The 25,598-nt window shown below is 37.5% G+C and overlaps 1 protein-coding gene across 3 annotated transcripts; it reads right to left on the bottom strand.

Annotated features, from left to right (window-relative positions):
• Positions 1-85: 85 nt before the first annotated feature.
• Positions 86-25,441, bottom strand: slka (STE20-like kinase a). Of its 3 annotated transcripts, none has more exons than XM_081351824.1 (19): positions 25,265-25,441; positions 24,187-24,312; positions 19,498-19,662; positions 17,835-17,883; positions 16,736-16,885; positions 15,299-15,371; positions 14,954-15,148; positions 14,514-14,595; positions 14,277-14,423; positions 12,944-14,107; positions 12,563-12,693; positions 12,307-12,430; positions 10,067-10,246; positions 4,380-4,509; positions 3,520-3,644; positions 3,239-3,427; positions 3,008-3,133; positions 2,748-2,861; positions 86-1,684 (listed from the first exon to the last, which is right to left on the bottom strand). In XM_081351824.1, the coding sequence occupies exons 3-19, from the start codon at positions 19,582-19,584 to the stop codon at positions 1,538-1,540; spliced, it is 3,213 nt and encodes a 1,070-aa protein (XP_081207950.1). In that variant the 5' UTR covers positions 19,585-19,662; positions 24,187-24,312; positions 25,265-25,441; the 3' UTR covers positions 86-1,537. The 3 variants fall into 3 exon arrangements, with proteins under 3 accessions (XP_081207950.1, XP_081207948.1, XP_081207949.1); XM_081351822.1 differs by lacking the exon at positions 25,265-25,441 and adding an exon at positions 6,022-6,093 and having other exon boundaries at positions 24,187-25,200; XM_081351823.1 differs by lacking the exon at positions 25,265-25,441 and having other exon boundaries at positions 24,187-25,200.
• Between the last annotated feature and the right edge of the window lie 157 nt (positions 25,442-25,598).

Genomic DNA, 25,598 nt, shown 5'->3' with positions numbered 1-25,598 from the left:
TTAACAAAGAGTATTGATTTTACGCCTAACCCGATATGAACCCAAACTGCACCATGTTTAGAAAAAAAAAAAAAACACCAATAAATCAAAGAAAATACAATGAGTTTTATTTACAGTTTATCAATGGACAAGCGTTTTGATACATAAATTTACCTCAAAAATGCATCAGATATTCCATCAAAGTGCTGCAAGAGGTTAAGGTCACTGTTCAGCTATATGACACTGGGATATCTCTGGACAAATATCCCGTTTGTGCAAATGCCAACTTTTAAAACCTGTTCAAAGAGTTCACGTCTCTGGTAAAGTACAGCATTTGGGATTTCTCTCAGCATGCAAAAAGTATATGAGCACAGCATGTCATAATATGGCTAAGATACAGATGTGTGATTTCTTACACGAAACATGTTATCAAAAATAAAGCTTGAATCAGATGAAAAGTCCTCAGCAACAGTGAGAGGTGTTCATGTCTTCCCACTGAAACTTCTGCAGACTGCAATGGGCTATTCAAAATTCTGCTCTACATTTGACTATCAAAAGTATGTGTCCTTCAATAAAAAGAAAACCGAAAATTAAAATACAATGTAACATGCAAGTTCCATATTCCCCTTATATTTTGATGAAACAGGAAAAAGAACTAACAATAAAAACGTTCAACTTCGGTTAAATCCATAAATAACTTTTTACCACCATATAAGAAACATTCAAGGCGGCAAAGACTGCCCTACTCTCCTTCAAATACGTGAAATTAATTTGCTCATAAAAAAATAAACTCGGTTACTCTGGACCACAAAGTGACATGCCAAATGAGAAATGACATCATCGTATACAAATATTTGGACAATTTACTTCCTAATGCACTAAAGAGATCACTACTGCATATGTTCAATTTGTTTTAAAGTGTGCAATGTCAACTTATGGGTTACATTCCTTGACTGCAAATATCTTTATCCATAAAGCAAAGAGTAAAAGTTAAAAAGAGTAGCATGTTTTAAAAGCAACTTTGCATGGAGATTTAAAACAGAATAGGCAAAACAGAGGATGCCGCAAAAATACAACATATGACAGCTGATACAAGACCATAACAGAACTGAAGCTTGTGTACCAGTGACTCGAGTGTCCACGTGTTTGAATGTGATCTCTTACCACTTAAGTTGAATATTTCTGTCTGTGATATTATGTTTGTTATGGGCTTTTCTTCATGTGACCCTTATTAAGGCTGTTTCATGATTGTATTCCACAAAGACAAGATGATATTGCCTGAGTGTATTCACGGTTAATTTGCGCTAATGTCTTAAGCACAAATTAACATGACCAGAAGACAACGTACAGAAAACTAAAATGTTAATCCATTGGATTCAATGTGGCAAAAAGCATGTCAATGTAATGCATAAGGTTTGTCCTTCATTGCTGTTAGCTTTCGAACTCTCAGAAATTTCATTTCAAACCCATGCATCTATTCTGATCTCATACCTTTGAAAGGACAATGGACTCTTGACTAGAACAGCACTTCCCCGCTTTAAATAAAGCTCAGTGAAGGTTAAGAGCCGGAAGAGTGGACACTGGGAATAGGGTAGAATTTAGAGACTCTGCTCTGGGTGGTGGGATTGAGGCATTCAGACTCTCCACTCATTTTAAAGAAGACTTCCTGTTCTTGCAGTTTACGTGTGAACTCTTCCTCCAGAGCCTGAGAGAGAGCAGGAGAGAGACATATAGTATGTGTACTTACAAAGAACAGTCCTACTCAGAATATATGAGATGGCATATTATCATTCCAGAACACTATGAGCTCAGACTTTATTCTAATATTTTCTTAGATTTTTTTTTTTAATGATAATATTAGGGTATATAGGGTTACACACACACACACGTTCAAAAGTTCAGGGTCAGTAAATTTTTTTTGGGGGGGAGAGGAGAAAATACTTCTACTCAGCAGGGCTGCATGAAACTGAAACTGACTTTTAACTGATTTATAAAATGTAACATACGATTTCTGGTAACACTTTACAATAAGGTTCATTAGTTAACTACCTTAGTTAAACTAAGAATGAACAATACTTCTACAGCATTTATTAATCTTAGTTAATATTAATTTCAACATTTACAAAAACATTATTAAAATCAAAAGTTGTATTTGTTAACGTTAGTTAATGCACTGTGAACTAACATGAACAAACAATGAACAGCTGGATTAATGAACAAAGATTAATAAATACTCTAACAAATGTATTGCTCATTGTTAGTTCATGTTAATTAATACATTGACTAATGAACCTTATTTGAAGTGTTACCAGATTTTTATTTCAAATGAATGCTGTTCTTTTGAGCTTTCAATTCATCAGAGAATTCATCACAGTTTCCACAAATATATTAAGCAGCACAACTAAAGACTTGGGCAATGACTGCTAAAAAAACAAATCAGCTTTGCAATCACTTCAAAGAGAAAACATTTATTTAAATTGCAATAATATTTCACAATATTACTTTTATGTATTTTCTCTGCATTTTTGATTGAATAATTGCAGCCTTGGTGAACAAAAGACACGTCTCTCAAAAACATTAATCAGTAGTAGTGTGCATATAAAAGTTATTAATAATTATATAATCATGTTAAAAACATTTTTAGATTTCAGATATTTTCTTAACAGCTTGTTTGGAAACCCACAATCTTTGACATGGGGGGAAAAGCAGCATGATCCACTTGAAATGATCAGGTTTAACTGGATCCAATGAAATGATATACTGAATACCTTCTTCCTGGGACGAAGCTTCTCCCTCCAGTCTTTCAGCTCCTGACTGTGATCCTCATCCAGCTCCTTCAGCTTCTGAGTCTCATGCTCAATCAGGAGGTGGCATTTCTCATTCTGTTGGCAATAAGACAATGAACCAGATGTTACAAACAAAGATAGAGGGCAACTAGCTCAACAGAACAGAGAATAAATGCAATAAAAAAATGCAGGCACAAAGGAAAGAGGAAGATGGAAAGAATGTCCGTCTGTGTGTTACAGACCTGCATCTGTTGAAGTTCTCTGATGTTGGAGTCACACTGCAGCTGCAAGTCTCTCATCTGGTTCTCATGTTTCTGATGCTGATGAAGTCTCTCATTCTTCTGTCTCTTGTCCTCTTGAACAGCAAACTGCTCGAAAATAAAGTAGAAAAAGGTTTAAAAAGGACTTAACACAAGCCTGATTCCTCTGATCTTGACAAAGGTCTTCCCGAGCTTCCTGATAGAGGGTCTGACCTGTTTGATCTTCTCTCTGTCCTGCTCTGGTGTTCCTGTGCCAGTGATCCGCAGGCTCTTTTTAAACATTGCCATGCGCGTCTTCGCTTCACTGCGCTGGATCTTTGGCAGCCGAGCTCTTTCCTGTGTCTGCCTGTTCTTCATCTCCTCAATCAGCCGCTGGTTATAACCCTGCATCTGCTCCATCTCCTGATGACCAGCCAAGTAGGAATAAACAGTCAAAGTGGCTACAAAACATGGCAGTATTTGATTTGTTGTATAAATTGACTGCCAGGTCTCACCTTGTCATGCCTCTTGAGGAGCTGATGTCTCTGCATGAAGTATTGATCCTTCAGCTGCTGCTTCAGCAACTGGTGTTTCTCCTGCAGGTGGCGCTCCTCCAGCTCCCACATGGCTGCCTCCCGAGCTGTTGGTTTGTGAGCCAAAGAATAGAGGAAATAGAGCAATTCTCAGCCGTTAGAACCAGATCATTTGACTCCATTCATGTTTAGACATGTTTGCAGACACAAAGTCACAGTTCATTACACATCATAGATGGCAAGTCTCAAAACGGTCTGTATGGGACATTTTTCACACACACACACATCTAATCAAATGAGATCTGGGCCACACCTCAAGAGGAATACGGCTGGCCTTTATAATTGGCCCCCTGTCTGAAAATAACAAAGTTTAGCTCTATTTCAGCATTACTGTCAGTAGAAGCAGGTGACGTGTTTCCGTTGTGGTTGGAGTTGAAAGCGTGACCTAGATAAATATATCACCAAATATGTGCAGCTGATTTATTTGTAATGAACATAACCACAAAAGTATACTGGACTCTTTCTCATATAATCACTCTTTGAGAATATACTGCAAGTAAACAAAAATGTTAACACCAAAAAACAAACAAACAAAAAAACAAACCCAGGATGCTTTAAAATCCTTTCTATTATAAATGTAAGAATGTAAGAATATTCACCTCTGTAAATAGATATATATACACACACACTTTTACTCTATTTTTATTCAGCAAGTTTGTGCAACTATATGAAAATATACTGCAGGCAAAAAATAAAAATAAAAAAAAAATAATTCAAAATGCTTTTCATTATTATTAAATGTAAGAATATTTACAGAGGCTTCTCTGTAAAGAGTGCCTGACCTCTCATGAGCTGCTGCTTGTGGTTGAGACAGTCTCTCTCTATAGTGGCAATCTCTAGTTTGTGCTGCTGGATGATCTTCTTCAGAGCTCCATCCAGCTCCTGCTGCTGCCTTTGGAGAAACTCTTGCTCCTAAGAGAGACGGGTGGAGCGAGAAGAAGAAGAAGAAAGGAATCGGGTACAGAAACAACAGGGGTGTTGTAAATTAGTATCTGTACATGATCATGCTCCAAGGTGAAGCAGACACATTTCACATGAGCACTAACACAGCACTGATACCACAGCATTAAGAGGAAGGTCACACACTTAAACCATTTAACAGAGATAAAACATTTATAAATTCATGATAAATGGATAAAGATTTAAGAAGGGAATGATCTAGAGAATAGATTAACAATACATACAAAGTCACAGTACAGCAATAACAACCTTAAGGTAAGCCCAGACTGACTTTTTTCATATTTTCTAAACTGATTAAAGGGGAGAAAAAGGTGGGATGGATTAAACACAATAAAGTGTTTTAAAATTAGTTCCTGAAAGCTAAAACGCAAAAAAGTACACTGCCGTTCAAAAGTTTGGTCGGTAAAAGTCTCATGATTATCAAGGCTGCATTTATTTGATCAAAAATACAGTAAAAACATTAATTTGGTGAAAAATTCCAATTTAAAATATTGTTTTTCTATTTTAATATATTTTAAAATGTAAGTTTCCTGTGATGACACAGCTGTATTTTCAGCATCATTCTCAATATTTTTGTAGAAACCATGATAGATTCTCTGTATTCTTTGATGAATAGAAAGTAAAAAAATATATATATATATATCTTACTGACCACAAACTTTTCAATGGTAGTGTATGTATTTGTATAATTTCGGAAAACTTCCTGACAATCATTTCAGATCCATTTGGGCTTGCCAAAGACATGCATAACACTGACAAATTACTCAATCAAAGCAATACAGGCGATATATATAAGCTAATGCATTAATATACAACTACTAATAAAAATAATACATCTCAAAAGTCATCCTGATGTTCGACTCCTTTGAACTTGGCCTTCAGTGGCAGACAGAAAAAAAGCAGCACAGGTGACGCACAGAAACTTGACTAAAGTTTCAGTAACAGTATGAGAGAGTGAATGGATAGAAGAGATACTGAGACAGTGCAGCAACAGCACTCCAACACAACAGAGCACCTTCCTGCCCGCATGTGCCGTCAACATCACGTTCAAACACTACTGCACCGTTACAAAGGGGCATGCTTCAGTAGAATCATGTTGAACATAATCAAATCAGTTCTGCTAGTGTCGCTCAACAAATATATAGTTCAGGAGTGACAACAGTGCAATGAAATGCCTCATTCCTACTGCAGAAGTTCATGTGAGCCTCCCTGGAATCAAAGTACTGGGGCGAGGAGATGTGCTGAAAACATGCATTTTGCATTTGTACTGCATTCTATACTTTATGGTCTATTCTCTCTGATTTTAAAATGTGTAAGCTAATCAGTTTTCCATTACTTTTAGTTATTTAAAAAAGTTAGCTAAACTATTACAGCTGTTGTGAATTTGTATGCATCTGCTCCGTAACTTGTGTGACGGACGGGCACATGTGAGAGGGTTGAGTCACGAGGAGAGAGGAGACTTACATCCTGCATCTGAGCGTTGAACAGAGCACATGAGGACAACTGAAAAGACTGTATCATAACCTGGGCCACACCCTGTGGAGCAAAACACAGCCAACTCCACCACGTCAGGAACAGGGGACACACACCAGCACTCAAGCGCATCACACGCAAACCATACACACATCTCACAATATCATCTAGTCTCCTCATTGCAATAATCTGTTAGTGTCCTGGGTCCAAGACCCGCGAGCAGTGAAATCAGTTGATCCAGATGATGGACAGAGAGCAGGTTTAGCAGCTGGTGAGTCTGAAGGCTGTCATCCTTGTCATGCATGATGAGTCATCATTAGTCTGTTATACTCCTCTCTCTTTGGAGTTGACGGATTGACAGAACATCCTACAGGGCCAAAAGTATGGGGATACCCCTTTCTAACCGGTTTTGCTACTTCAGCTACACACATTTCTAACAGGTGCATAACATGAAGTATACAGCCATGCCATCTGTACAGACAAACACTTGGAGTGGAATAGGGTAGGGCTGCATGATAAACCAAAAATAAAAGTGAAAGGGACCGGTTTAATTATATAAATATATGCGCTGCATGTTTTGGAGTGAAGCGCAGACTGTGTTCTTTAATAAGCGAGCTTATAACCACTTGTCAACAAAAGAGAATTTAATGTTTCATAATTAAATTAAGACAGTCATAAATATTAATCATTGTATTTTACTGTACAACTGTAAAATTACAAAACTATTATATTTCTTTCCTTAAATGCTATTTTTATATTACAGTAAAATATTATATCCGTAATATTTCTTGTTCGTTTATTATTTTAGTTAATAATAATAATTATTATAATAATATTATCGCACAGCCCTAAAATTAATTGGAATGCAGGTGCCAGATCTCATCGCCTAATCTCACTAATGCGTTTGTGTCTGGACAAGAGAGTGAATCCCTGCATCCATGTTCTATTATCTAGTGGAAAGTCTGTCCAGAAAAGGGAGGACAAATTATTCATTAATGCCAATGGAAGATTCTCTTTAAATAGGGAATTTAAGGAATAACCTTAATTATTGTCAATCCTACAATTCAAGATCAGAGTGGTAGAAAAGAGGAGAAGTGGAAGTGTGTGTATGGGGTGTCTAAATTACCTCTTCATGTTGAATGACTGCTAGGTCTTCCTTTAAGCGTTTCATGAGCTCTTTTCTCATGCGTTTGGGGGACTGTTCGACCTCTTGTTTGACCTACAGTGTGAGCATGCAGACTGTTGGGAATGAAGGCTTTACTTGCGTAGGGACTGACGGTGTAAATCATTAGTTGGAGAAAGTCATGCAAAATCTGCCATGAAGGGTTAATCGATGATGATGAACGCTTTAGTATTTGAAAGATAATCATCTCCAAACCACTGATGATTTCCAACTGGGTTAGCAGTTAAAATAAAGATGATTCCAATAGCCCATGATCAGCTACTACCGTTAAAGAGTTGTTCAGAAGCTGAAGAACAGAGAAAAAGCCCACTAACAGCAGCTAACATAGATCCTTCCTTCACCTCTACAACCATTACAGCCATCAGAGTATAGATCCCTTCAAATTAATCTCTAAAAGATGCACACTTCTATTTTGCTGACGTTTGTTCTTCTGTAAAGGAAGCCGTGTCAGCAGGATTTTTTTTTTCAACAGCAAGAGAGGTCAAGTGCCAAAATGTCAAATTGTCAGTTTGATCAGGAAAGAAAGATATTTTGCTGACTCTAGATTATCCTCGTTCTCAGAAATGCCAGTCACTGTCCAACTGAAAATATTAACACTTACTTTTAGCTAATATAGTTATCTTTATAGTTTTCATTCTGGATGTGAACCGGCCTTAACCCAGTCTGATTAATCAGCTCAAATTATTTGTATTGTCCAATTAATAAATATCACAGTGTTCATTCAAATTGAACAATTTTGTCTATCTCTGCCATAATAAAATCATATACATTATCATTTCATGTACACTACCAGTAAAAAGTTTGGGGGCTGATAAGTTTGTGTTAATATTTAGGAAGAAGTCTCCTATGCTGTATTTATTTGATCAAAAATACAGTTTTAAATTGAAATATTAATAAAGCTTAAAACAACTGTTTTTTAATTTAATTAGAACGTGTCAAATTATCCTTCAGAAATAATTGTAATATGATGATTTGGTGCTCAAGAAACATTTGTTATTATTATCAATGTTGAAAACAGTTGCGCTGCTTACTCAAAAGAACAGTATTTATTTGAAAGAAATCTTTTGTAATATTATAAATGTCTTTACTGTCCCTTCTGATCACTGCATCCTTGATAAATAAAAGTAGTCATTTAAAAATAAATCCTTCCGACTCCAAACTTTTAAATGGTAGGGTAGTGTATATTACTTTATCTGCTGCTCAGCAATATAGAAAACTGAAATGTGCATCTTGCAATGAAGGTCACTTTTGACAGTATTTTTAAAATGAAAGGAAACTTAATCTCTAGTACATATTAGTCTATGAAAACTGTGTTCCCATCAAGAGAAGAGGCCCTACACCACAGCACTGATCTCCACTCATTACATCACACTCACACAGCAACATAATTAGTGACATTTAGAAAAGCATAACATCAAAAAACAGTTATTTTACATATACTTATTCTGAAAAATAATGTTAATACTTTATAGGAAATATTTATAAATTTCAATTTCAAGATGTATTTGAACAGGGCATCATGAGAGGGAGAAAGAGAGAGTATCTGAATCCATTAAGGCACTCTGTTCATGCATATGACAGCATTAGTGAGGAGCAAGCGGTCTAGTACAAGTGCCACAGAAAAACCAAAACAAGAGAACATAAGAGAGAATCTAGTGGTGCTAATACACAGTTTGACCATCGCTGTGAGCATGTATCATGCTGGCTGATGATGCAATGAGAGACCAAACAGCTGAAATGTGCTATTATAATCATGTTACTGACTATGAAAGCAAATGCACCATGCATCAATACCTAAAAGGAAATAAGAATAGTGACAAACCCACCCCACACAGACCCCATTTCCATGAAGCCATGCATGATTGTACTGAAATCCCTTCATTCATGAGCAACACTTGAAAACACCAGCAGGAGGAAGAGATGAAATGAAGAGAGCCTTTATTTTGTTCCTAAGCCATTGCTTAGCACCCAATTAACCTTTAAAGCCATCTCTGTGGTCTCTCGGAGGATGGAGGTAATTGAATGTGAAAGCCAGAGTTTCGTTAAGCAAACATAACATGATAAGAAAAGAACTTCTTTGCATTTACAAGTCTGAACACAAAGCAAGAGACACAGCTGAGATGTGTCTAAAGGGACAGGTGAGGAAATCAATTCCATTTGCAGCTGCATTGTGATTCCAGAAGTAAATTAGTAAACGCAAGAGTGTCTGTTTGGATTTTGCATCCCCAGAAAACAAGAATGAAAAAAGCTACTAAAAGCATACCAAATAGGGATGAACATGAGCAATCCAACAGACAAATACACATTCTGCTAACTAGTTGACAAGTAAACACTAAATCACAAATAGATTGTCCGACTCCTTTGTGACTTTACCTGCCATAGACTCAAATCAATGTAAAGAAAATGTTAAGCATGATCTAGTCAATTATTCAGAAAAAAAGGGATGAAAAAAGCTGCAGGGACACATATCAGCCTTTTTTTAAATAAGAATGTGAAGCTATAAAAAGTGAAAGTGATATGTTGAAACAGCATTTTTATGTATGCAAATACACTAATGCTGGCAGCCTACTTTTCAAACTGATTTCTATGCAAGTTTTTTTTTTCTCTCTCTTTCAAAAGAGGTTGTCAAATATTTTTTTTCCCAAAACCAATGTAAGTGTGATATAGTTTAATGTTTGAGAATAAAAATCTATTTCTTTTTACTTAAATTTAATTTGAATTTTAGTTAGTGTACTCAACTGTTAAATTACTCTGAATGCTCATCCCTAGTACCAACAAGCAACAAGTCATGGCCTGAACAAATACATGCATAAATACAGTACATTCAACTCTGCGCCCCTCTTTCTCGGTTACCTCCTTTTTGCGGTTCTTCAGCATGTTCTGGAACTTGGAGAGCTCCTTGTCCTGCTCTGCTTTGATCCTCTTGGCCTCATCTCTCAGCCGGTTGGTGTGGTCCTGCTCCAGACGCTCTATGGTCTGTTTTTGCTGTTTCTCAAGGTTCTCCACCTCTTGGTCATACTGACGTTTCTTTCCCTGTGGAGAGAGAGTGTGAAAGAGGAATACTGAATTACGGTAACTGACCACTAATGCACTGAGCAATTTTATCTGTGTGCTTGTGCCCCTGTGAGACTTCATCAGGCTTTTAAACCTGAACTAAAAGGGAGCAGTTCAACAAAAACACTTTTTTAAATTCACATAAATGTTAAAAATGCACATGAAAATCTTGTGCGCTCAACTGAGTCAGATAAGAAATAAGAAATTTATCCGATAAGAGAATGTGTGCATAAATTGAATCAATGCACATCAACTAAGCAATGGGACGGCATAACTGGACTACCCAGCAGATGATCATCTGAAATGCTGTTTTGGTCATTCTGAAATGCCTCAGCAAAGACTGTCATCAAAGTGGTTCGGTTTAATAATCTCTTACACAACTGCGTTCCCAAACAGCAGGCATCCGCCTCCAAAAGCAAGATAATGTGACCGCTTCTTTTGTGTTTCAACTGCGCGCTCTGAGGCACAAGTAATTTATTTTATATATATATAGGGCTGGGTATCGATTCAGATGTTACAATTCGATTCGATTGCGATTCGCAAGCTCTCAATTTGATTCAATTTCGATTCGCAAGCTCTCAATTCGATACAATTTCGATTCGATTTTTGATTTCGATTCTAAATTCGATTCGAACATAAGTTTACAAGTGGTTAATTAATAAAAATAAATAAAGAGCTACAAACCTGTATATTAAACTCTTTATTTTAGGTACACTTGGGTACATTAAAACAGAATCATATTTACCTGTGCCCTTCCTGTCTAACAGGTAGGACATATGCAAAAATGTAATAAAGTTATCAAACAGTCTGTGCTGCATTAATTATAAATTATACATAGACTAATCCTTATTAAAGTTACAAAAGTTCTTTAGTCAAGAGCAGTGAGTGTTTTTCTCTGTTCCCTTTGTTCTTTGATTAACTTTAACGACAGAGATAATTAGTGGCTACTTTGTACTGTCCCTTTAAGACCAGCCGCTGTTGACAGAGACGCGGATCTCACACGTGCCTCATTCTCTCACCAGTCACAACTCTTCACGTTCATCATAAGACTGCTCTTATGTTATGAAGATACTCGACAAAAAGACATTTTGGCATAATTGTGTGTGTTGTTGTTTGTTCAAGCACAAAAGAGAACTCTATTCTGGGCTGTCTTGTGCACACGCACTATATCAGCGCGAGTCTTTCTTTGCATCACACTCAGGACATTCACATCATATAATTGCGTAGGCTTGACACCGCGATTGCGATATGATTAATCGTGCAGCACTAGTTATTTTATGATTAAGATAAAACAAACATAAAATCTCACAGCATTAGCTATAAAATGGAGTTTGTAAGCCTATGAACAGTGGAGGAAAACTAATACTGGTTAATAGCTTTTGGGTAATAGATAAATAAATATGGAAAAAAATCGATTCTTGGCGTTTGAGAATCGATTTTGAATCGACCACATTTTAAAAAACGATGAATCGATTCGAATCGAATTATTACATACAGTGGCTTCTCCTACTGTCTTTATGATGTTTAGCGCCAGTTTATGAGGAAGTAGCGATTTTGTATTCTTAAGCTCACTGGATGGATTTTCCAATTTTGCACAAGTTAAATTCAAAACTTTGGGACGAAACATAGCTACAGATGAAAGCTAAATGACAGCCAATCAGAACATACATGATGTTAAATAAAATGCCATGTGAAGCAAGATTTTGGACCAATGAAATACGACTGTGGGCGGAGTTACTATAGATCACAACATTACAAAAATAGATCATAAATCCAAAGTACTGCTTGTTACTGTGGTGGCAAAATCTCAAATTAACATGAGAGAGATGGTTAGGAGGCAGTGTATTGCAGCCTTCCTGTTATGTGAATCAACCTTGCTGTGTTTAGATACTTTTAACTTATCCATCATGCTACATCTGCATTTAAGAAAACTAAAACAGCTCTTTCAGTGTTTATGGACAAAACAAAAGAGTGTACAATAACCAGTGGATTACAATGTTTAATGTAAACAAATATAGTGAGGGAATGAGGGTGCTGACCGTCATTTCCTGCTCGAAGCGCCTGAAGAGCTGCTCTTTTTGCTGCTGCAGTTTGTTGCTGAGCTGCTGCTGAGCTCTTTGCTCCTCTTTTTGCAGCAGCCTCAGTTCTCGTAGCTCCTGACGCCTACAAAATAAACACACTTCACACACTCTTTCTGGTGATTTAAAACATTTAAGCATTATCATATATGCATTATCATTTGCCAGTCGCAAATTGCAATTAACTAGTAACAGTAACTGATGTCAGCTTAGATACCTCAAAAATCTCAGTTCCTCACTCTTGGTGTCATTGTCTGTGACAATCTTGGATGTGGTGACACTGACTTCCACCCCATCGACCAAAAACTTGCGGGTCTTTTTCAGGGTTTTCTTTTGGCGCTTGCTGTCCTGTGGGAGTGAATAAAGTTAATTTCAAGGACATCTGGTGCAGTTATAGCAGGGGTGTCAACCTCAGTTCCTGGAGGGCCACAACCCTGCAGAGTTTAGCTTTAACCCTAATTAAACACACCTGACCCAGCTAATCAAGGTCTTCAGGATTACTAGAAACTTCCAGGCAAGTGTTTTGGAGCTGATTGGAGCTAAACTCTGCAGGACAGTGGCCCAGGACCGGAGTTTGACACATGTTAGTTGTAGGTACCTGTATTGAAATAGATCCTTCTTTGCTTTTGGAGAGGAAGCTGGAAATTGACAGGTTAATGTCAATGCTGTTAGTATCTGCAGCAGAACTGCTGCCTGAGTCAGAGTCTTTCTCTTTTTCAACATCAGGTTTCACCACCTCTGCTGCATTCTCAAGCATGGTAGGTGCTTCCAGGGTCTCTGGTCTGTCTTCATTGGCTTCTTGAGGTTTCTCTGTTGCACCGACCTCCTGTTCTTTTACACCATTGATGACAACAACAGGCAATTCATTCACAGAGGTGTTCTCTAATACATCTACTCCCTTGGTTGCTGGATCCTCTTTGGGTTCTGAACTGTCAGCCTCATCTCCACCTTTATCTTGTTCCTCTGTTGCCACTTGAGGAAGATCCACCTTTACCTCTTCTGTGGAAACATCTGGTGAAGTTCCCATTTGCTCCTCCTTTACTTCTGAAGAAGCATCTGGTGAAATTTCCAATTGGTTCTTCTTTACCTCTTCTGTAGGGACATCTGGTGAGGTTACTGTTCTCTCGTCCTCCACTAGTTCCTTTTTAGTAATTTCTTCCTCAGTCTCAATTTTGTCTTCTGTTTTTCCTGTAGCAACTGGTTCAGTAACACCATCAGATTTGTTCACTGGTTCAGCTTCATCTGAAGGCAGGATACGTTCCTCTTCTTCATCTGTGGTGGTTGGTGCTTTGGCTTGCTGCTGCATTTCTTCATACTCTTCTTTCTTCTCTGTTGTCTCTTCCACCTTCACTTCTTTCTTTTCTTCCTCTCCAGTTTCTTCACTGACAGTCACAATCTCTTGGAGGACGGTGTCATTTGATGCTGGTGGGTTTGGCTGATCAGAAATCTCCACTTCTGTGGTCACTGGTGTAGGAGATTCCTCTTGTTTTGGTACAGCCTCCTCACCAGAACGTGATTCCTCATTGCTGGTGTCTGACACACTAAACTCATTAATCTTCTCATCCTCAGCATGGTTGGGTTTGCTGGTGTCCACCAGCATGTCGGAGGTCTTGTCACTAGCCTGATCCTCTGAACTGGGTTTTCTTTCAGGTTCAGCCCTCTCTGAGACCGACTCAAGAGTTGGCGTGTTCTGATACTGCCTCTCATCCTCTGAGCTGCCAATGCTGGTGTCTGATAATGCACGTTTGTGTCCAGGCACTGCCTACATATAACAAATAAAAACAAAGTGATGTTTTGAACAGTGTGATGTGCATGAAGATACTTAAAGGACTCTGGTGATGTTGTCTTCCATGCATATTATCATCACAATTTCAGATTCTCTGAATGTGCGTCTACATTCTGAAAGTGGTCAAAAATGTTGATGTTCATACCAGCTGGGGCTCAGGCTCTTCTTCCTCCTCTTCCTCTTTTCCCTCTTCCTCTTTCCCCTCTTCAATCTCCTCAACCACTTCGGCTTTAGCCTCAGCAATCAGCTCTCGCAGTGGTTTGTTATCCTCCACATTTGAAACAAATGGATGCTGAAAGCAAACCATGGCTCATTACTTACATGTGCATTTTAATTTCATCCTTTAAATGTAACTGCACCAAGAAATACAAGACGGCCCAACCTGTAAGAGCTGCAATGCACTCAACCTATTGTCTACATTCTTATCCAGCGCTTTCCGCAGGAAATCACTGAACTCCAGAGACCTGTTTAACACAGCGGAGGAACAAATATAAACCATGTGCTGAATGTAAAAGGGCTCTTCGTTTGGGGTATTACAGTCATAACTATTGAGCAACAGGCTATCCAGTTCCAGGCTGATCATGTGTTGGGACTCTGGGTGGGCGACAAATTATACGATTCATCAGCTCAACAGCCTCCAGTTTTATTATTTCATAGTTGGAAGGTTATTTATCATACCACCCAAAATATTACTAAATATGACCAAAAACATTTTTTATTGAAATAACCTGTCCTTGGAAATGATATTGCTTCTATTGCTAATCACATTTGACTTTATTGACACAAGTGGAAGATCATGGCACTGTGAGTCATAACTCTTACCATCGTGATGGAGCTGCGAGTGTGGGGGGCTCAGACTTTGCTATTTTTAGCAGGACTCTCATTGGGTTCATCTCGTGGTTGGGCGGCTCGATCTGTGCCAGCTCGATCAGAGTCACCCCCAGGGACCAGATGTCCGCTTTGTAGTCGTACGGTCTGTCCTTTGACGTCTCACACATCACCACCTCGGGTGCCATCCTTGCATTTAAGAGAGAGAAGGGGGGGGAGGGAGGGGATTTTGGTAAATCGGACAAATAAAGAACCGTATTATGTGCCCTATTCACAGCTCTGTTCTTACATAGTGACAGATCTCATGATTCAAAGCAAGACTTAAATTGAGTGACTAACCAGTAAGGCGTTCCAATGAATGAGTCTCTTCTCTGTAGGGTCTTTGTATTCTTTGCAGACACTCCAAAATCAGCTGAGAAGAGACATTGATCAAAATTAGAGACATACAGTATGGCTGACAGCACTATGGAATTAAAAGTAGGGCTGTCAAAAGATTAATCACGATTAATCGCATCCAAAATAAAAGTTTGTGTTTACATAATATATGTGTGTGTACTCTGTATAATTATTTTGTATATATAAATACACACACATGCATGTATATATTTAGGAAATATTTGCATACATATACTGTATATATTTATATATAATTTATATTATATATAAATATTTTTTTATATATAAATTACACATTTTTCTTAAATATATACAAGCATGTGTGTGTATTTATATATAAAAATTTAATTATACACAGTACACACACATATATTATTTAAACACAAACTTTTATTTTGGATACGATTAATCGCGATTAATCTTTTGACAGCCCTAATTAAAAGCTATTAAAAAAGCCTTAAAAAATAACAACAACAGTTGTTGAAAAACTTAAAAAGCCAAGATAAACATTTCAGTTTACTAATATCCGCCCCTATTAATTACTGAAAATCAATTAATGAGACTTTTTGACAAAATTACTCTTCCCTGACCTTTCCAGATGTTTTGGGATGACTGGATAAGGTTTTTTTAAATAATTTAACAGACATTATTAGGTGTCTTCAACAGCCATAAAGAGTGATTCCTAGCCAATTTAATGTTTTAGAGCAAAGCAACATTTAAATATATAAATGTAACAATATAAAATTAGAATTTTATAATTATGAATTGTCATAACTGTTAGAATATAAAATTGAATTGTCATATTCTTAGAATTTTATAATTATAAAAACAATTAATTTTATAAATGCATTTAGTATTGTTATATAAATAAATATTTAATTTCTATTTATTACATATTTTTGATCATTTTACTCCTGTTGATCACAATTCAAGGACAGGGAAATCACCATTTTAAAACTCCCCGATACTTCCAGTCTTTCAAGACTCCAGTGAAAATTTTGTATTATTTATATAATATTATAGTATTTCTTAATAGTTTGAACTAACCTATTTTTATATTTTTCAGTTTTCTTTCAATTTTAGTTATTTTTGTGTGTGTGTTTTTGTGTTATGTGCATTTGGCATTTTTATTTGTTTTTTTTTATTTGTTTTTTAAATTATTATTTTTAAATAACTTTAGTACTTCAACTTATTTTAACTTTCGCTCAAGTTTTTTTCATCTTCAAAAATATTTTATTTCAGCTTTTATTTCAATGAACGAAAATGTTTTGTAATAGTTTTAGTTTTATTTACCAATAACAACATTGTTTTCTTTTTAAGGCAGTCATTTGTCCCTCAGGTGCTAAGACAGTATGTAAGCACACTTCATGAAGCCATTACCCAATTTGACGTCTCCATCCGAGGTTAAAAGAATATTTCCAGCCTTCAGGTCGCGGTGTATAATCTTATTTTCATGGAGGTAAACCAGCGCCTCCAGTGTCTGTTTACACACAACCCGGATCTGAGGCTCTGTCAGTGGCCGCTCCAGCTCTGCAGACACACACATACACAAGCAGAATTGGCGTAAACAGAGTCACTACTAAGCAAGCACACTTTATACGATTTTTTTTATTTGCTGTGATGTGTATTCAACTTAAACTAGACAAATAAACTACAATGTAAAAGTGACAAAGGGCTATGGCTTTTATTAATAGATTTGTTCTCTGCTGTTGTTCTTGGCTAAGTAGTGCGCACTGATTGAAGCAATGTGAACTGCCTTTATTACAGCCACACTGCTGGGATAGGCCATCACAGAACAGGCAGAAGGCAACAGAGGGAGTTATAACAGCACAAACAGTGAGTCAACAAAAGCGTTTCCATCATAAGAACACCTCCTCACCCCAACACCTCCCACCAGCAACACCTCTCTTTCAGGCTAAATGTAGAAGTAGCCAGATTGTCATCACAGAAGACTAAACAGTCATAAGAAGGAGAGGTTTTATTCTTACAGGATATTGTTTACAACTGCAAAATGTTTTTTCAATCAAATAAGGTGACAAGATTTGTGATTGAAAACAGCTTTTTGTAAATGGTACAGACAACACTGTACAAAAAGAGAAGAAATGGGACCATTTGTTAGACATTTAAGCATTGTTTCTGGCTGAATTAATACCACTGAGAGCCATGAAAAATTTGTAATTTCTACTTATGAATTTGCTGACATGGCATGTCACAGAAAAGGTCTGATCCGTATGGGGACATTTCAACAACGCTTCCAACCAACACGGAAAAAGGCTGAGTAGCTTTAAAAAGAGCCTAACCACTCCTTAAAAAACTGACATTGATAATTATATGGTTCAGTCCAGTGGCAAAACTGAGCACAGCATGCTGGTGTGCCAGTGAGGTCTGGAGGAATGGAACATCATCACACAGTAGAACAGACTCAGACGACCACAGAGCCTTCTATTACCTTCAGCTAAACAAAGACCATTAAACTTACCCAACATCACAGCGTCTACTGCTCCTCCAGCACAAAACTCAATGAAAATCTAAAGGAGGAGGAGAAAGACAGATCCAGAAGATGAATGAACTAATAATGACACTGAGAAAACAGTACAGGCATTTATAATGTTACAAAAGATTTCTATTTTGAATAAATGATTCTTTTGAACTTTCTATTCATCAAAGAATCCTGAAAGAAAGTAAGTATCACGGTTTCCACACATTTTTTTTAATTAAATATTGGTTTCTTCTGGCTTCTAGTTAAAGCACTGATGACTTCACTTAAAAACCTTTTCCGAGGTCTTTGTTAATGCCACTCTCAGGTATCATTAGAAGGGCTATGATGAGATGAGAACATTTTGTAAAAATTGCTAATCTAATTTCTAGTTTTATTAGGTTACACAAGTATTCACTTATTTTTTTGGTATACTGGATAATGGCAACCAACAGCAGTGCAGTGATAAATGAAACTTAATCCTCTGAGTGAAGTGATAAAATCATTATGTAAGTGAACACCGTCCTATTACACTGACCACAGCAGCTGGTCTTTAAGGTAACAGGTGCTGCAGAAAAATCAATACAACCCCTATATTATGCTATGTCTCATGAGAGGAGAGAAATAGCCTACATGGTAACATACAGTAAGCAATCTCATCACAAACCAAGAGAACTTAAGTTTATCGGACACACTTCGACACTAAAGCGTCAGTTCCTTCATACAATGTTAACTCATGAAAAGTCAGCTGCATCTGAATTAACTATGAACACTGACAGGAGGCTGGAGAATAATGTAACATTACTTGACAAACAATTGACTGCAGTGCAGATTTTAGTCAGCTTTCTATGAATATTTTGCACAGCTCTGACACTGAGTGTAGGAACGATCTCTCTACGCATTAAGAGGCTTGCTTGTGCTACTATGAGCTGTGCATTCATATCTCTTGAATAGCAGCCAGGCTAAGCAGACTGGACTTGCATCTAATTAATTCATGAGCACTTTCTCTGGTCATTTGAAATAGGCCATTATCCTTCTATACATGCCAACCGCAGAGGGGATGATCATATGAAACCATCCTTCCGTAATTATCTTGGGAGCTCTATAGTAGAAAAATAGGATCCACTGACACTCTTTAGACAGGGATGAACAGAGAGGGATAATTGGTGACTAGTAAGGAGCTGTTAAGCCTTGACATTGTCATTATTCACTATTACATTTAAAAAAATGAAATGAGCAAGTTTTTTTTCTATTGTTTTTGCCGTTGTTGAGAATGAACGTGAGAATGAACTTGATTTTATCCAACAGGATTTGATTGGATTATTACATCTTAGATTTTATTAGGAACAAATTAGTTTGATAAAAATAAAACATTTAAAAATAGAAAATTAAAAACATTATTTAAAAATAATGTGGTTACAAAGCCCAGAATGAACATTATGCCATATTATAGCCTTGAAGTATGTGAGAAAAAACACAGCAAGATCCAGTTTGTTGTGTGTACAAACACTTCTTAACCAACAGCATAGTGCTACTCGACAAGCAAGGCGAGAGTGAAGTGTGCTCTCACTCCTACTCCTCCTACAGAGGTCAATGTCTGTGTATGTGTGTGTCTGGCTACAGTACAGCAGAAGTAACCAAACCCCTCATGAGAAGAGTCACTCACCCATAGTTTGCTCTCATAATAAAAAGCATCCAGCAGTTTGACTATGTAGTGATGGTCACAGGAGGCAAGTATCTCAATCTCCACCATGTAGTCCTCTAGCTCCTCTTCTGTTTTGGTATCGATCACTTTCGCTGCAGCCAGGATCCCGGTCTCTTTGTTCTGAGCCTGTGATAAAAGCAAACAGTGGGAAATATTCAACAGGTAGCACAGGCATACAATGGCTTCTATGATGTTGTACAGACCTGCTATTCAAACAGCAGCTCACAAGCCACATGCAACACTTTTTCAATGCCAGGGGCTCAAACTTAAGGATAATTTTCTTTGATCTTGAACACATTTTCATCTGAGCTGTAATAACTGTCAGTGTCGTTGTGAGTTACATATCTATGATGCACCTCTACTCTGAGCAGACAACCACTAAGATACAATCAATAACTAGAAGCTCAATTTCTCTAGTCTCAGTCTCAGATGTCACGCTCACGGACTGCCCACACTCCTTTCACCTGATGTCTGATGCATATGGCAGACTAATAAATAAATACTTACACAAAGTCATATGTCGACTCCTACCTGATTTCTAGGAGTCTAATGTTTGGCCGTCTTTAGGAAACAAATCCTTTTACTTCAAGACGGTGACAATAACGAATTCAGGTTAGAAACATTAAAAGATATTTAATAGTTTTTTTTGAGGCACTTAGTTGAATGTAAAATAGATGTTTGTTTACTTACAGGATACAGGAAAAGTATAATTTTCCAAGCATAGCCCATGTTATAAGATGATGACGAACAGAACATTTTGAAGTGGAAACATTTTTTCACATCAAATAGTGTGTAAAATTCTCATTTCTGGTGGTGTAATATAAATTTAAAAAAATGAATTCATGAAGCATTCGGTTTTTCGGCAGTTTACAGCAAAATACACCGTTATCTTGACTTCTGAACTGTCTGATATGTGTAGCCTTGTACAAAATTTTTACTTTACTTGACTAATACTTCCACTTTTTCAACATTAGTTAGTCTGAAATGTTGCTGTCTGAGCATAAAAAGATCTGCCAGGTTATAAAGCTCAAAGTCCACTCCAAAGGGAGATATTTTATTTAACAGAATCCACTTTCAAGAAGTACAATAAATGGCTCGTTTGAACTACAACACGATTTTTCCGGATCTTGACTTAGCCTATGTCACAATGCTACTCATTTAAATAATCCAGAATACACAAAAAAGGGGGCTAGGCCTAGTTGAGCTGCGCTAGAGAAGATGAATAGTGTTGCCGCTATGTCGAAGAGACGAATGATCCTCATTCGTTAACATTGTCAGGGGCTGAATCGAGGTCGAACTGGTTTGAAATTTACGCCATCCTTAATATTTACAGTTTACACTAGAGCAGAAAAATCGCAGTTATGGAGGGGCGGGACATTTCCCGAACACGCGCTACGCTGTGCCAATCACGACACACTGGGCCAGCTAACCAATCACAGCACATTTCGTATTTTGGATGGAGGGGTTTCTTCGAAACAGGACCTAAATGGTGCATTCGAGAGACTGAGGAGTGAGGAGCTGTAATAATACAAAAATATGTGAAAAATAATGCATTTTTTTAACAATCAAGCATGAAAACATTCTAGTACACCCCAAAAACAAAATCAAGACTTCGTAAAATGGCATAATAGGAGGACCCCTTTAATGGCATGAGTAGCACTAGGAGTAAAACTATTGATAAAAAGAAGTAACTTGTGTACAACCTGTAAAATGGCTGAATGAGAAACAAATTCCTGAATGTACCCAGAGATTAGCCTATTGCCTTTGACCTACTTCATTACAAAAGCATTTTCACAGCTTTACTCCAACAAGAGAGACATTCAGAATGAAACTTATAACCATCAAAGCACATTGGCCTTGCTAACTAACAAATTTGTTACAATAATGATTGAGTAATAAGCCAACAGACATCACGTGTAACTGTATTATGAATTTCTGGAATATTGAACATGAAATTTGTATATGATATATATACAAAAAACCAGAAATATCTTGTAAAAGATTAGCCCCTCCCAGTAACCTGCAACTGATACATAAGCAACAACATCTATTCTTTAAAAAAGCAGAAAAAAGAAAAACGGAAGCACGACAGGGTTACCTCATCTAAAGGCGCGCCAGAGGCTGTTTGAGGAAATACATATCTCCATGAGGCTTTGAGGTCATCCCTATGAACTACAACACAAAAAGTAAAGTTGCAGTTGTATTTTGTAAGTGTTTGCATAGCTAACAACTCCAGAATATTCTATTCAAATCGGATGTGACTAATGACGGGTGTAACACATTATTCCATTCAACCATCCTCCATCTATGCCAAGGAACAGTTTCTATTCTGGGATCAACCTCTGAGTGTTTACAGCTAACCGAAAACAGAGAAGAGTAGACAGAGAAAGGAAAGAGGCAAGTGTACCACGAAACGTGTGAGTAGACCAGAGTTTATTGAAGCAGAAAGTTTCTCTCAATTTCACTTGTACTGCTTCACGCCTGTTTTAACCCTCAGACCAACAGGAAATTAACACAACCTCTGCATTTCTGAAACAACCATGATAAAGAGAGAGAGTAGGGTTAATTTGGTTTCCATTATTGTTCCACAGAACTAGCGAGTCTGGGCAGGTCACACTTCTCATAGCTCATCAGAAGAGGAAATAATAATTTATAACTGTATTTTACTAGTGCTGATAAGAATATACAATGACAGACCTATCTCAATGCTCAAAGAAAGACAACAGACTGGTCAGTAAAACCAAATTCAGATCATGCGGTTTAAAATCGCAATGGAATTGAAGTCGCAACAGATCTTTTCTTCCATTTGGGAACGTAAAATTCCCAAGAGTAATGGATTATCCAAAAAAAAAAAAGTGGGGCGGGGATTTGGTTCTAGCCATCAGTTGTTGATTGGATTTTGGGAGTCCTGCATATGTGACCAGAAGGTCAATTTATGACATTTTTAACAAACATTCTGAGGTAAACATTTTTTAGGAAAAACAAAACATGCACAGATGAATTGTTCACAATAAGTTCTATAATATGTATTAACAAAATACATACCGGTATGGGGAATTGTCATTTCATGCCAACTTTAAGTTAGCCACATAAATCTCAGAAATCTAAAAAAACTAAACTTGTCAGGGAAAACATGCAGAACAGAGTTTGATTTTATCCATCAGGAAATTACTGAATGGTGGTTGTTCATTATAAGGATGGAGCCATATCAAATTTGCTAAAAACAATGCCTGAACCACATTATCCAACAGCCAGTGTGGCCTATGTGGTATCCCTTTGGAATAACATCCACTGATGAATCTTTCACTGACCAGGAATGCACATTAATTTATTGATAACTTGTTTTGCTTAGAATATTTTTTTTTAAAGAGACTCAAAATACAGTACAGTGTATCTCACCATAGGTAAGATATGAATAAAAGACTGCAAAATAAAAAGAAACAGTAGAACCTCTGGTAAACCACATGAAAATGTGGTTCAGATGTTTATCAAAGTGCCTAACACCCCCCAGCATCACTGCTAAACGGAGGAAGGAAGATCCTGCTGATTCACCCTGATAAACCTCACCACACCTCTGCATGAGATCCTACATTCATTCACACAGAGCGTTACTTCCTCATTAGACAACTTAGTTCTTACCAATACTTATTTCAGAATAAGACGTCCATAAACTTGAGACATACTGACTATATTTTGTGGCTGGTTTTGTATGAAAACCATTGCAGAATCTTAAATAACAAAGGCTAATCTGTCTGCATTTTAATCATGTCACTATGATACCTCAAAGATGTGTGTGTGTTGTACAATTTCTTTAGAATGTCACACCCAACTTGTGGTGTCACAAACACAATGCATTCCATAAACAAGAGCAGTATGGAAACATTCTTCGTCAGACTGAAGTCTGAAGCAGGCAGGGACTGACAGGAATGGTGTGAATTCAACTACAACTGGTTCTACAATGCGAGTAAAACTACATTAACTAGGCTTTTGAGAATGTAAAGAGATTAAATAAATCCAAATAGGCTACTACTTTGACTCTTTTTGTCCAATTAAATTGTGTTCAACTGAGAATGGAAAGTCGTTGGGTTCAATAACTACATTCTAGATGAAGTTGCCCATGTTTACATCCTTTTCTTTACTTCTCTACTGCCCTTACAAAAATATGCCATGGTAACAATTGTTTCTGCCAAAATATCATAGTTGCTAGTGCTACTGCTATTCATAATACTGGGAAGTCATCAAGAGATTCATCAAGCAGTTTTCAATAAAGTATCAAGTGCTGGTAAGGAAACAATCATTTAATCAGTTAAAATTATAGTTTTCTTTTTTTTTATCAGTTACATTAAAGTTCTGTCATCGTCACCTTTTTATCCCGTGGAACACAAAATGAGTTGTTAGAATGAGTCTCAGCAACTATTTACTTTCATTGTATGGAAAACAGATGCAATTAATTGAGTTATGCTGGTAGTCTCTCACAACATCTCGTTTTGTGTCATACAGGTTTGGAACAACATAAAGGTAAATAAATATTGACAACATTTACACTTTGGAGAGAACCGCCCCTTTAAAATGAATAAGTAGAGTCAGAGGGACAATGCTAATACACTCAGGTCAGGTGACAATCACCTACTGGAGGAAGATGATATTTACCTTGTAGACTTTCCCAAAGGCTCCATCCCCAAGTTCTCCCACGATCTCCCACTCCTCCTCAGGGTTGATGTCTCTGTGAACGTGCTCATACTGTTTCTTCTTCTTCTCCGTGCCCAGCTTAAATATCTTCCGAAAATTGAAAAAGGACATCTTCTAAACGCAATCTATATGTCTGTCGGTTTAAAAAAAGAAATGACACGACAAACTGTTGTGTTAACACTGTACTAAACGAATCACTTGGGGAGTTGGCTAATGAGCTAGCTGCGGTTGATCGATTCCTAGCTAATGTTAACTCATTTAACTGTACAGTTGCAGACAGCTCCAAGTAATCCTGTGAATGGCGGTGAAGGTATTAGTCTCTCTGAAAGTGACCGAGGTCAGTCTTTATGTGGCATTTCGCGTCTCCATAACATTGAATCATCTAGACGAGCGACTCCTTCCACACAGGGATGGAAAAGTAACAGTCCACTTCCTCAGCTAGCTTCACAACGGCTACATGTGTGTGATTCTCTGTTTTTACCTCATCCGTCTGATAAAAAATAAGCCTCGCAGTCAAACAAGTCTCGCGTATTGAAATATGTTGTTTTAAAAAAAACTACGGTACAGTAAAATCCATAAAGGTGGAGGCGATTAGGTAGTTAGCACACCGTAAAAATGCGGAGCGGATGCTGATGACCAAACTCCTGTCTGAGCTCAGTCTACTGCTCACGGGAGGGGTGTGTGTACAGCTTAGCCAAACACACCCGTTTCGATAAAAAAAACGATTGAACAAAGTACAGGACACCAGCAGGCCAGTCGACACTGCTCGCGGTGTTGAAATGGACGTTTCTCGCGCCTTGCTCAACGGTCGCTCGGGTCTCTCGTGACTAACTTCTCGAGGATGTTGCGGGAGGACTCAAAGCGCGTGCGTTTGGATAGGGAAGGCGCGTGCCCGGCAGTGGAAAAGCTGGCGCATGCGCAGTTGGTGCTGGCCATGCAGAGGACAGCACTGTTCTGACTTAAAATCAGTAACCTAACCGATAGTGGTAGGTAGGGGATTTGATTCATCCCATTTAATTGAATCCTTTGAATCACTCACCAATAAATAAATAAACAACCACTGATATTGCTCCTTCACAGCCCGCACTCATAAGCTCTATAATTAGACCTATTTGAAAGGGAAAAAAGCAGCTGTTATGGAAAAAGTTTTCTCCTTGCAAAAAACAAAAATCTAACATTCTCAATCCAAACTCTTTATTTTAACTCAGTTTTAACCAATGACCTCATACACAGGTGTTTGCTATATTCTCATTTTGATTCATCTTCCACCTGTCGGCCCAATTGTTTCTTTGACTTCTTGGCTTCTTCTTACTAGTGGCACGCTGTCCGTTAGATTATTTGTTTTTACTTTGTAGCACTCAAGTGGTGAGAAC

The sequence above is a fragment of the Scardinius erythrophthalmus genome, assembly GCF_964197995.2.
Source record: "Scardinius erythrophthalmus genome assembly, chromosome: 21".
In the NCBI taxonomy this organism is placed as follows: Eukaryota; Metazoa; Chordata; class Actinopteri; order Cypriniformes; family Leuciscidae; genus Scardinius; species Scardinius erythrophthalmus.
Note: the sequence above shows the minus strand (reverse complement) of the source record. Positions and strands in the feature narration are given on the sequence as shown.